Genomic DNA, 13,182 nt, shown 5'->3' on the forward strand with positions numbered 1-13,182 from the left:
ACAGAGATATTAACTCTGTATTTCCTAATAGTGAACTTGAGTCATTAGCAATTTCCAGGTATCCTTAGTTCTGTAGTTATTTAAATATAGTTATTAGTAATGTTTACGTTAGGACCTCAGGACCTCCAACTCTTTTCACTGCAATAGCATCACACACACACACACACACACACACACTCACATTATCACTCTCGATCTGACACTTACATTAATCAGATTGACAGTGTCGGCTGTCTTTCAGTCCATGAGACAACGAGTGAGTGGGCTCACAGATGAGGACAGCTACAAAGATGATGAAGATTCTTACGTCCGGACAACTGATGATGATGAAGGAGGTGCCACAGATTGGGAGGAGGCCATGAAGAGATGGGTAAACCGATAGAATACAGTGCACAGTTGCCCCCACTGGTGGCAAGGGGGATGCAGTAAGGGTAGCAAAAATATAGCAGGCTCTGCTGAACTACTTTGTATTGCTTCATACATTGCAACAGACCAAGTTTGATAACCAGAAGAGAGAGACGTATTGAACTAATTTTGTACATCAATGTTGAGTCTTTCTTTTCGCATACTGAGCATGTTTGCTGTGTGATGTCTCATCTGACTTGTATTTTGGACTGAACATCACAGTGCAGTGCTTAGCACTCTTGGTTATCAGGCAGTATATTTGTATAATTTCAGCATGTCCCTTTTTTCAAAATTTAGCTGAGAAACAGATTATCATGACTCACTTTTATATTCTCCTGCCAGGCACATTATGTGTTAATTCCATGGGACATTACTGCTTTCTGTACACATTTATACCAATTCTTTATTCATATTCTTTATTGTATTTCTCATTCATTGCAGTGTAATTTGTAGTTATCAGTCAGGATCAACTATCCTTACTGAAAATTTTTGTAGTTGTCATTTCGGTCAAATATAGGCATTAATAGTATTTTAACAATTAAGCATTCAGGGCAAATAATTATTATAGTTATATGTGTTTATGCTGCACATGAAGCTATAATATGTAAATAAATTAATTTGCAAGTCATATGAAAGGAAGGAATGGGCTTGATAATTTATTGATAAATACTCAGCCAAAACAACTTTTTTCCACAGAATTGTGGAAAAATGATCTGGTAGTCGGGTAAAACCTTTCCATTACAAAAGAACCTTTTTGAAACCTCAATCATTTTATTTCCTCTTGCCAGGTTAGCGTTTTTGGGCTCTTACTCTAAGGTAACATCATAAATAATCACTTTTTTATTTTAAGTTTTAGTTTCACCTGATATCTGAAGAAAGTATATACCTTTTGAATTTTAAAGTCTGTTAATTCCTTTCAGACCAAAGTAATAAAAAATGATACAGTTTATAAATATGGATGGTTTCCATAAAAAAATATGAAATGCAATAAAAACAAATTTATAATAAAAGATTTGTTGAAGAAGGCTGCCTTCTGGATTGTAATGTAAACATTAGTGACATTTCAGAGGTGCTTGCTGCCTCCTTCTTCAGGGCAACAAGCACTTCTGAAACATCGGTGGACTTCTGCCAGACTACATAGCACAAGAATCTAGAAGACATCCATCTTAAAAGTGGAAGGTTGATTCTTAAGTATGACAGCTCATGGTTTTATAAACTGCTAGTAAATTACACTAGTACTGAAAACTAAAAGAAGAAAATTAAATGTGCGCAGATAGCCTTACTAAATAATTTTAACACATACATTTGTGTTTAATAAAAGAAATGAACATGTTATTATTTGTATAGAAATGTTTCAATATAATGTTTTTTCTTAATAAATCCATTGCATAATGAAGCATTATAAACAGTTTGTTCAAAGAGGATTTTTAAACAGAACTCAGGAAGTAAAACCTGCTATGAAAATGGATAATCTGCTGCTACCATGGCCTTCTGAAAACATAGTTGTGTGTAGAAGAACACATTTAGAGTACTTACAGCGACTTTCTTGTGTGTAGTTCAGAAATAAAATTTTAACATTCAGTGTAATGTGCATCAGTCAATGTCTTATTCGCAGCAGTTTTTAAGTCTGAATAAGAAAGATATTAAATAGGGCAAATATCACATGTCGATGACACACGTCAACCTGTGGCAGTGAATGCCAGTGATAACAAAGCATTCCATTCTAGAACATTCCACATAATTTAAATGAGTCTGTCATTTAATAACTTGCTTTTTTAGATATATTTTTATTACTGTTACTGTTTTTAAATGTATGAGTGATTTAAATTGGTTTCCTTTCTTCTGCAATTTTTATCTTGGGATCAGGTTATTTACCTTGGAATAAGATAAAACATAGTAGAAAAGGAGGGTTCTACTTGCCGTGCAGTACACAGAGGCATCCTTATAAAAAGAAGAAAATATTATACCAGTAGAGTATGAATCAAAGTTTAGGAAGGTGTTGTTTAACCATTACAAAATTGTGTATTTGACTTAGATAATGTGTATCCGCTTCAATGACAGTTTTTCATAACATACGTATATTTAGAAAAGAGAAAATGTTTTATGTATGTGCATAAAACAGACTCCTAATGGGGAGATCTTATATGTTTATCTGCATTATAAACCTGGTGACTCTGTTGGAGAATACTGAGTTTAAATGGGGAAACTCACAGATTATTTTTGAATTTTTGGGAAACTTTAGCAGCCTCAAAATCAATATACAGTGGCAGTTTTTAAATAAATGTATTACACAGTGTAATTTTCAGGGTCAAGAATATCAAGGACAATAGTCAAAAAGTGGATATTACTGAGTTTGTATTCATGTTCATCAGTTACAGATGCAGAGTTTGAGACCATAGGGCAGGGAGGTTACATCTTTATCTCTCACTTTAAGTCACTGTATCAACTATCTACAATAACTTGAGAATGTTAAGGATGCCATTAAACAACCTGGCAGAACTGTATTATGGGATGTTTGAAAGATTTAGGAAAGGCTGGTTCACAGGTTCACACTTAATTGGAAACCAATGAATCAACACACATTTAATCAGGAATGTACTGTACTAGCAGTTATAGGTTGTACAAGAAAATATTTGTTAATTCACCGTTCAACTTACTGTCTGCACCGCCCAGAGAATGCCTCTGACAATATACGTCCATGTGAAGTGTTATGTTTGTAACATTGTATATACACCCTCCCACTTTGATCTTAATGGGATTGGTCAGTTTCTGTATTATTATTAGAAGGCCACTGAATTCTCCATGTGTAGTTGATGGCTAGAAACATTATACTTTCATTGGTATACTCACCCCAGTTTTATGATGGGTCAGGTTTCAGGCTGCGATGTTAAAGTGGTTTCCAAATTAAAGGAGAACTTATTATTTCTGTAGACATTATAGAAGTAACTGAAATATATATAAATCAAACTGAACATTTTGATGCATAAATATGTAAATATTTTAAGTACATAAAACAGTTACATAATGAACACAGTAAAGCTAGCTCTCAGTCTTTGTTTTCACTGTTTCTGGACAAAGTAATTTTAATTCATTCAAGGATGATGGACATCACTGAACCATAAAGCAACTGAACACTTGTAATCTAGAAAATTAGAATAACTATTAGTTGTAAGCCAACATAAAACTGTATTTGGTAACCTAAAGCTGAATTATTCATAGTACATAAAAGTGAATCGTGGTAAAGCAGACCTGACTACTGTGAAATCCTCCATTGTATGGTTATTAGATTGGACACATCACAGAGATTAAAAATTAACATCTCTTGGCATCAAGTGCACCAACAGAATTAAGTTCCCATATAATTTAACTTGATGGTGTTAAAGAATTTAGATAAGTTGAAAATAATGCAGAGTGTTGTGATTCCTTATAAGGCCTGGATTCTTTATATATATATATATGTAAAAGAAAGGCCTTCTGATTTCTGTGGCAGGTGAAAGAAGGAGAGTAGGATAAATGAGAGAAATGGCCTTGTAACACAGCATTTCCCATCACAAATCCCTCTTTTAATTAAGTAATGTTCAAATTGCAGTGAGGTGATGAGTAGTAATATATATATATATATATATATATATATATATATATATATATATATATATATATATATATATATATATAGCCTGTTTTTCATATTTAGAAGTTTGTGACAATTAATGCAGCCAAGTAAAAAATGGGTATTTGCAAAAATGAGAACCAAGGACCACATAATCGAATGGCAACAGATTGCTTGTCTATTCCTTCACATATTTGTATTTTCCATTCTTTCTTACTTTATTTCTTTGTGTATGTTTTCTTTATTTGACGGACAACTAAAATATTTATCTCAATGAAGAACCAGAAATTTCATTCGCACATTTAACTTTCTCAGAAAGAAATTGATTCATTGTTATTTGTTGCTTCTTTGAGAAAGTTCAGTGGGAAGAAAATATCTAGTATTCAATTCTTTCAATTTTCTTAGAGTTCTTGTTTTGGGAAATGCTCTTACATTTCTCATATTTTCATTGTGTATGTTTGCCTAAAAAGTTTCTCATTGTATATTAATAATAATTAGTGTATAAATGTTTATGACTATGCTCTGGATTTATGATGCACAATGTATATTGCATATCATATTGATGATATTGATTGGAATTGGAATGTAGGTTTATTTTGCAATGTGTGTATCAGTTATGGTTTATAAGCCTTTGTCACTGTGAAGACTACACCCAGAATGTTGTGGAGATTAATTCAGCAATTATCCTGTTAATGGAATATAGCCCTGGCCATAAGAGCACTTCCAAAATGGCATTATGTTTAGTCTATCTTCTTTTGTCTGTTACTATCTTTTCGTAACACTGAAAATGAAAACTCAGTTCTTAAAAAGTACCATTGATACAGTGATGAATGGTATATTTTCCTGAACACCTCATTTTCATATAATTGAACTAATTTTCACTTAATGGTGCCACTTTGCTTCTTTATACCTTTTAACGTCATTTCTTTTGTACCGATTTTTGGAGTGCTGATAATGAGGCTGAAATTTCGAACTTTAATTATAATGTAAGATTCCATTTCTAAATTACTGAGAAATGAGGAAAAATTGGATAAAAGTGATTTTAAACTAAATTGGGGTTGTTTCACACACATTATGATTGATTTTGTAGTATTTCTTTGTCAAAACACCCAGCACTGTTTGTTCAGTAAGATAGCAAACAAAACAAAAATTTTGAATCTTTTGAGCTGTGTGTGTTTGCACTAAACACTTCTCTTTCAAAGCATTATGATTCATTGGAAACTAAATTAAGTTCTGGTATTTAATGACTCACCCTGCAAGAAATATTTCCCTAAGTGAATATATAGTGTGTTACAACTCACATACCAGTTCAAAGAAGATTGATTTATATCATTTATCTCCCTCCTTATGTGCAGTGGAAGTGAAGTTATGTTTGATTTCATTTGTGTATATTATTTAGTCCTGTATCATTTTAATTTCATATTAATGTAAATAGTGTAGCTGTCCCTCAGTTGATATTTGCCATGTGAAATACTGCATTACTATATATATATATCAGTGACATTTTAATGTAGAACAATGTTAAGGTCTGAAATATTCACACTCGTAATATGTAATAGGTTTTTAAAAATGCATATAAAACATGTAACTATGCTCTTTATGGGGATTTGCATTGAGTTACTTTAAAACTTGGGGGGAGGGGGATCCAAGAAAGATGTGTTTTAAACTTGAATAAAAGTTTTTGCCATGTATGCCATACGTTTTATTATTAATTTTATGAAACTGTTGGCAGAAGGGAAACTGTTATATGTTAAAATATGAGATTTTCATGGCAGTGAGTGTAAAGGTGGCTGTCTTATGGGGTGTAGCACTGTGTAGTCTGGTAGATACTAATGACAAGTGTTTCAGAGGAGCTTATTACCTCCATCATCAGGGTCATGTAGATATTAAGCTCCTCAGAAACATCAGTGAGTACCAATCAAAATATACAGTGGTACATCCCAGAAGACTGGCGTCTTTATATTACAATTTACCAAGCACTGTCTGATTGCCATGGTTTTCAAAATCTTCAGAAGTGTTCTCTTGAGACATTAGACAGGAAGCTAAAGGAAGGAAACTATACATTGAACTGAGTTGCAGTTAGTTGAAAATATGATGTTCTGAACGGCTCTATGTAGTTGATACCATCCTTCCAAAAGGGTAGTGGCGTAGGTCTCTTTCCTTTAAATTTTAACTCTAATGCCTTCATCAGTATTGTAATTATATCCATTCTTTTCACATGACTAAATTGCTGTATTCAATTCGCTTCTAACTCTGTTAACAGATTTTGTGTTCAGACTTCTTTATATGTTCATTTATCATTCTATCCCTACTTGTTTTTCTACATTTGATACATTCTTATTGCAGCTTTATTACATCCAAAATAATAGAAATTAAGTTAAGCATAAGTCTCATTATGTGATTTCTGGTTTGCATTTATCACAATTGTAGGTGCATTACTAGAGAAATTATAACACACAGACTTCATTCTTGTTACATGAGAACATATATATATATATGCGTGTGTGTGTGTATATACTGTATACAATTATAAATGCATGTTTGTTACAATGTAAATATGTATGTACTGTATTTCCAAGCTTCCTGTAACTTGATTGCCTATAAATACCACAACAGTCTTATTCTCAACTGTGGCATTTGTTGTAATCACACTGCCTTTGTCCAGTACTTTGGATTTCATTTCAAATAATTTATTTGTATTTGCAGGTCATACTGCCCCATGAGAATAGTGATAAGGATAGAGTTCCTCAGTGGATTAATGAAAATTATTTTCTCCATTCAAACCCAGGATTTTATTCTGTCAAGGCTATTTGTGAGATTTCAGGTTCTCAAGGCAGTGTGGTAGACATTTACTGATGTTTAAGAAGTGCTTGCTGCCTCCATCATAAGAATAAATTGACCTATGATGGAGGCACCTCTGAAACACTGGTAAATGTCTACCAGACTACGTGGCACAGCAACCCAGAAGACAGTTGTCTTCAGGCTATTAATGCAGCTGCTCATGCCAATAGTAGAATACCAAATATGATGGCACAGTTTTAATATAGTTTACGTGTGTTCATGAGACCTGGGTACCTGATTCATATCTGAGCAGGAAGACTCATCCTGGCAAGATTTTTAGAACTTATCCCAGAATATGTAGGCAGTAGAATGAAAATGGTCATGACCAATTCATTATTACTAAGTAACACATGCACGTGACATATTAACCTTTTTGCTGCAGCTAATGCAGTAGAGCATAGTAAAATGTTCGGTCTTTCCCTTAAGATTCTAAAATATTGTATATAAAGGACATTTAAGTTGACTATCATGAGAGCGTCAAGATAGAATGAGGATTTCCGTCTTCTGGGTTGTTGCGCTGTGTAGTCTGGTCGATGTTAACCAACGTTTCAGAGGTCATCAGGGCGATGACGGAGGCAGTATGACCTCTGAAACGTTGGTTAACATCGACCAGACTACACAGTGCAACAACCCAGAAGACAGAAATCTTCATACTCACTGCTGTGAAAACCTCAAATCTTACAAGATAGAATGAATTTAAATGGCATAGTAAAGGAGTTTAATACATCAACCTCCAACCAAAGTGAGCAAACTGTGATGTTTCTCTGTGGTCTTTTACTCTGGTATTCAGTCATATTTGATATACTGTTGCAAATTCTTCCTGACATTCCTTTTGTTATGTTTTACTGAACCTACAATTCAGTGGGCTGACTTAGCTGTAGACTGGGCTGAGTGCTACAGTTAATGAACACCTCGTTATGTGTCTAGAATATTGCATGGCCAGACTAGGCCAGCCCACATAGTATATACATCGAGCCTGGACCAGATGCTGAATTGACCCATGACTGCAGTGCCGATCCCATGGCTTCCTTGGCAAGACCGGCCTTTCCCATTAACAACCGGTGGCCATATCAGTCTACAACAGATGGCAGCACAGGCTTTTCCGTACGTTTGCTTAAAATTGTGTACAATATTCTGTGGCAAGAGACATTCACTACATGTGGTACAGACAAAGAAGTGGAAGTGTGTGCATTGATACTAATGAAATTTGACGTTTTACGAATATGTAAATACTGACTTAACCTGATCTTGCTTTAAAATCTAGTTCTACAAGTATGTCGCTTGTTCCATTAGATTACGTGGACACACACAGACGTTTTTTACAAATATTAATGAGACGCCGCATGATTCTGTATGACGAAGCTTTCGATGTGTTCTGCAAGATACAGCAGTGTAAGACATGTTAGATTATTCGTAAGCATTGTATGTAAACATCTTAGTCGAAACCTACATGTTCTTCTAATAAGTTTTAAGTAATGCCAAGCACATAAACCTACAAGAACGAATCCTTTCTGTGGATATAAAGGTTAAGGTAGTACGAAGCAACAGTAGCACGTAGATTTGAGTGTAATGCTTGAAGTCGAAATTGGCCATTCTTTTATAATTTATGGATTCACCTCATAAATTTATTGAATTTGAACGCTGTTATTTTAGTTCGACTTTGTTAAATTCCTCAATGAAGTAACATTTTTATTTGCAGTTGCTAAACCGTTCTAACCTATCGACGATGAAAACGAAGCTTCTTGTTTAAATGTTAGAATTTTATTTAAATATTGCATGGCTTGCAATCAATAATGTTATTGAATACAGAGTCACCATGTTGAAAGCACAAAGAGCATAACTTTGATATTCTGTCCATGCATAGTGGCTTTGTTGTTTTGTTTAGCTGTGAATGAAGAAAATGCAGCAAATTCTCACCATAGAGAAATGGAACAGGCAGTCTCACTTATCAACAGAGTCATCAAGAGATTCAATATGGAGATCCAATGTGCACAAGATGAAATTACAAGTGAAAAATGTTATCTTTTTATCAGCACAGTGGAAAATAATATTACAGGGTAATTTGTGTAATTGTTATCTGTATCTGATATGACAGTAGCTGTTCCTGCAGTTGTTAGAGTTTCCATGGCAGTGATGATTTGCATTATGGTTTTTTGGGTTATTATGACATACATTATTTCAGGAGGTGCCTATAGCCTTCACTTTCCACCTTACATAACTATGAAATTTAAATTTGTATTAGAAACAAGTATTTGTGTTACAACATGTTCTACATCTTTGGAGGATGAAGGATCTGTGGAGTATAAACAAATTCTATTCTATTCTATTTTTAGAGGAAGGGCATGATGTGTTCCTCCAAAATGCTGGTTATCACCAGCAGGTCTACGTGGCAACATAACCTGGAAGACCACAATACTTGTGAATAAAATGCAGTTTCAATTAGTGAGGAATACACATAAGTGGAAATGTAATGCGTCTTATTAATGAGACAGTTGATCTCACTGTGGAAATAGGAAGTGTTGAATGACAGGATGGTTACTGAATAATGAATTGGAAAGTATATGGAAGGAAGTGGTCATGGCCCAATTTAAGGTACTGTTCTGACATTTGTCTGAGGAAAACTATGAAAATTCATAGAATAGTTAGTCTCCAGGCAAAGATTTGGACACAGGACATCCCTTATGAATAGTACTAAGTAAACAGTTGATAGAGATGTTTGAGAACATTCAGATAACTTTGAATTTTGCTGCACGAGGAGTTGTTCTCTCGGTGTGTGACAGCAACTTTCCTTAAGCTGGGGTGAAGTCTGATAATTTTCAGTAACATCTCTAGTTTATTGTTCCTTAGTATCTTAATGGCATACAATAAAATCAGTTCCATAATTTTATGATTGCTCTTGGCATCTAGATAAATAATGAGACAATTACAAATGCCTTGTCATTGATGAAGTTTACATTGTTTGTATATTCTCTAAGTATATTGTCTCTTGTTAATTATTTTTTCTCTTTGTAAAACAGGAAGTATACCAAGTATTCTGCAGTAGAACTGGAATTTTTTAAGAAAGTTCTTTTTGAGATTGTGAGTTCTGAAAATGGCCATGTGTCATCTACAGTGTGTCTCAATTTGAATTCCTCTTTACCAGGGAACATGACTAAATCTGACATTGAAGCACTTATTGAGAAGTTCTGCGAAGATCTGTGGCTGTCTCAGAAGGTTCATGTCTTCATATTTTATTCTGTTTTCTGTGCATCACTGATTATATGCAAGATATATAACTGCAAGATCAGGGACATTGGAACTGTTGTTCCAGCACTGGAACATGGTGTCAGATTGCATTAGCGCAACAATGACCTATTTGACATAGCCAAGTAGACAACTGATAATTCTATGAAGATTTCTGTCTTCTGGATTGTTGCACTGTGTAGTCTGGTCGATGTTAACCAACATTTCAGAGGTCATACTGCCTCCGTCATCAGGGCTACACAGCGCAACAACCCAGAAGACAGAAATCTTCATACTCACCTCTGTGAAAACCTCAAATCTTACATGATAATTCTATCTTTGGTGTGTCAAGAAAGGTCAAATTTCTTTCATGTTTGCTGTACAGAATGGGAAAGTCTACCTAAGTCTCCTGAGCATTGTGGAGTTAGAACCCCTCCTAACTACAGCCTATGAAGATTCTGTCAATATCTGTTGCCTCTGCAAACATCTTGTCATACAGGTAAGTACCATTGGTCAGATCATATACAGTACATTTTGGATTGGTTGTGGTCACAAAAATAAACATGCTGGAAATACAGGATTACTCTGTAATTTAATGTCAGCTGTACCAGTTTGTGTAAACGTTTCTTGGATTCCCTCCATCCATCTAATTCTTGATTTTTTTCTTTTTCTTCTTCCTGGCAGCACATACTCAGGGACATGATTATACTATCTGTTGTTTGCTGTGTGTTTCAACAACTTATCATTTGATTGAAGTTGCGAATGATGGTGTGTTCTGTAACATTAAACTTGGAAAGCATCTCTAATCCATTGTTTTTTATAACTAATTGACGAACCCTGCATTTGTGTTTAGGGTTACAGGTGTGACAAATGTTTTGCATTGTTGCATTTGCATTGTGCTCGTCTATACACCGAAGGGGCAAATAGAAACACTTGTCCCGCCTGCAGTGCAGATCAGCCAAATATACTGGCGGCTGTTGAAAATACTTCTCTGCACACTGAAGATGATTTCAGCACACCTACATCTCATGGTTAATTCGCTGTAACATGGCATGCAAGAAAAGGAATTTGTGATTTGAAATAAATGTACAACATATAAAACTTATTTGAGTCTTGTTACAGAAGCATTTAAAAGTATTTACATGTATGAATGAAATACGTACAAAAATGTCTAATTTTTAAAGATAATTGCATGAACATTATGTAAAGTGTTTTACGCACAAAATATCTCCCATCTTTTCTTTATATTCAAAAACATGTAGACATTTTGGTTCCTAACCTTTAACCGTTGTGTTGTCTGGCTCTCGCATAGTTATTAATCAGATTTCTAAAAATGTAAATCAAACTTAAGGAATGTAACTAGTGTAGTAAAGCAATTAGAACTTTTCGTAGAAGAGCAAATGTATTATACCTGCTTATAAAGGAATAGTTTTTTGTATTGATTCTTGTAGTTCCACAAGTAGTCAGCAATTATACAGTTCATTCAGGAGAGAAAAAAAGAACAGTGAAGTCAGCAAAGTAGACATGGTGGTTTTGATTCAGAAGGCATTTCGTAAGATTTGTCACTACTTGCTCTCAGCAGGAAATTCTTGTTTCTTTGCTAAGATAAGACTACGCGGCACCAACAGCCCAGAAGACGGCCATCTCTAGACTCACCTCTGTGAAAGCCTGAAATACTACATAAATGTTTTTGTTCAACACAAAGCTACAAGATTTGGCTACAACTCATGCTTTTTAGCTCAATTTCATGGGATTAATTGCCATATACACTTTTAAAAGTGCCTCCCTTTAAACCAGATCATGCCTTTATAGATTGATAGTTTGCATCATAGTTTAAAAATATTTTTTAAAGCTGACATACTGCAAGTATATGGAAGTAACGTCTGTTTGTATAGGATGTCATGCTTAATGTCACCAGATAACTTATTTCTGTAGGGTTTCTATATATGAAGGTATTTTGGTAAATTTTCTTTCTGACATACTATTGCTAGTAACGTTGGACTGCACAAGATGCCCACTAAAATGGTATCTTGTCTTAGGTAGATCATAAACTCTCATGAATAGTGAGTATATTTCACGGCTAAAGTTGTGGGATGGGATGACCTTTTCTCTGTGTGTAATCATTGCATCTCGTCGTTTCATAGTCCTAGAGTGACAGTTGCAGAATATCTCCAGTTTTGTTTTCCTTCCTGTTTCTCGTGCGTGAGAAACAGTTTAAAATTTAGCCATGACAGGTCAATACTATAGGAAACAAATGACTGATATTATGTTGGTATTCCAGCTGTGAAACAGGGTCGCCAATTTAATTTTAATATTTAGTACTCATACCTCCTCGCTTATCCTATTGCCTGGATACAAGAACGATATTCAAAATGGCGCTTCTAGAAGTAATCTTTTGACTTGCGGGATGAGGAAGTGGGGAGAAGGAGCCACGGCAATTGCTCTTGAGGTAGTTCAGAATTTGGCGACAGTAGCGCTAGCAGTCAGCTGATAATGTAGAATGTCCAGCCGTCTTCTGGCAGTATTGTAAACTACGTCACAAAGCATATATCCACGATTGACACACATACGCTTTGGTAAGCGCCATTTTGAATTTCGGTCTTGTATCCAGGCAATAGGATATACGAGGAGGTATTCAAACCAAATATTGAAATTAAGTTGGTGACCCTGTTTCACAGCAGGAACACCAACTTAATATCAGTCACTTGTATCCTACAGTATTGCGAACTACAAAGCGCCATTTTGAATTTCGGTTTCGTATCCAGGCAATAGGATAAGCGAGGTAGTAGAAACAAATATTGAAATTAAGTTGGTGACCCTGTTTTACAGCAGAAATACCAACATAATCCCAGTTGATATTGCTTCCCTCTGGTGGCTGTGTGTAGAACTGCACTGAACGGTGTTGTCTGCTGCTGGCCGGAACAGTATCTATGGCGAGTAGCAACCAACATTAACGAACTGTGCGAAGACGCCATTTTAAAATCCGGGCTTGTATCCAGGTTATAGGATATGCGAGAAGGTAAGACTTTCAAATTATGATAATGAGTTCGTATCACTACTCTACATCTGTTTTTGCATACAGATTGTAGGCATCAGCAAAACTC

The 13,182-nt window shown here is 34.9% G+C and overlaps 3 protein-coding genes and 1 long non-coding RNA gene across 16 annotated transcripts in view; 3 read left to right on the forward strand and 1 right to left on the reverse strand.

The window, feature by feature from the left end:
• The window catches only part of Dyb (Dystrobrevin), a 35,382-nt gene extending 28,739 nt beyond the window's left edge, over window positions 1-6,643 (forward strand). For 6 of the 8 annotated variants that reach the window (XM_022071087.2, XM_087342907.1, XM_087342908.1 and 3 more), the window contains one exon: window positions 242-6,643. In XM_022071087.2, coding sequence (XP_021926779.1) covers window positions 242-382 — 141 coding nt within the window. In that variant the 3' untranslated portion in view covers window positions 383-6,643. Of the gene's footprint in view, window positions 1-216 lie in introns of all 8 variants that reach the window. The other 2 variants (XM_022071088.2, XM_022071089.2) reach the window with 2 other exon arrangements.
• A 1,314-nt stretch (window positions 6,644-7,957) lies between these two features.
• Nse1 (SMC5-SMC6 complex component Non-SMC element 1) lies at window positions 7,958-11,183 on the forward strand. 4 transcript variants are annotated; one of them, XM_022071116.2, is made up of 5 exons: window positions 7,958-8,269; window positions 8,742-8,913; window positions 9,874-10,069; window positions 10,464-10,577; window positions 10,932-11,183. In XM_022071116.2, exons 2-5 carry the CDS (start codon window positions 8,783-8,785, stop codon window positions 11,112-11,114), a joined length of 624 nt encoding a protein of 207 aa, XP_021926808.1. In that variant the 5' UTR covers window positions 7,958-8,269; window positions 8,742-8,782; the 3' UTR covers window positions 11,115-11,183. The 4 variants fall into 4 exon arrangements, with proteins under 4 accessions (XP_021926808.1, XP_021926805.1, XP_021926807.1 ...); XM_022071113.2 differs by having other exon boundaries at window positions 7,961-8,248; XM_022071115.2 differs by having other exon boundaries at window positions 8,258-8,381.
• On the reverse strand, window positions 11,175-12,723 carry LOC147874821 (uncharacterized). The gene is made up of 2 exons (XR_015533659.1): window positions 12,407-12,723; window positions 11,175-11,754 (listed from the first exon to the last, which is right to left on the reverse strand). It is a non-coding gene; the product is annotated as an uncharacterized LOC147874821 (long non-coding RNA).
• A 224-nt stretch (window positions 12,724-12,947) lies between these two features.
• The window catches only part of LOC110833271 (agrin), a 62,817-nt gene continuing 62,582 nt past the window's right edge, over window positions 12,948-13,182 (forward strand). For 2 of the 3 annotated variants that reach the window (XM_022071107.2, XM_022071110.2), the window contains exon 1: window positions 12,948-13,097. Coding sequence is in view for 1 of the 3 variants with exons in the window: in XM_022071109.2 (XP_021926801.1) it covers window positions 13,088-13,097 (10 nt within the window). In the remaining 2 variants the exon portion in view is untranslated. The remainder of the gene's footprint in view (window positions 13,098-13,182) is intronic. The other variant, XM_022071109.2, reaches the window with a different exon arrangement.

The sequence above is a fragment of the Zootermopsis nevadensis genome, unplaced genomic scaffold, assembly GCF_977971745.1.
Source record: "Zootermopsis nevadensis isolate Lab colony 2312 unplaced genomic scaffold, Znev_1.0 Znev_ptg000004l, whole genome shotgun sequence".
In the NCBI taxonomy this organism is placed as follows: domain Eukaryota; kingdom Metazoa; phylum Arthropoda; class Insecta; order Blattodea; family Termopsidae; genus Zootermopsis; species Zootermopsis nevadensis.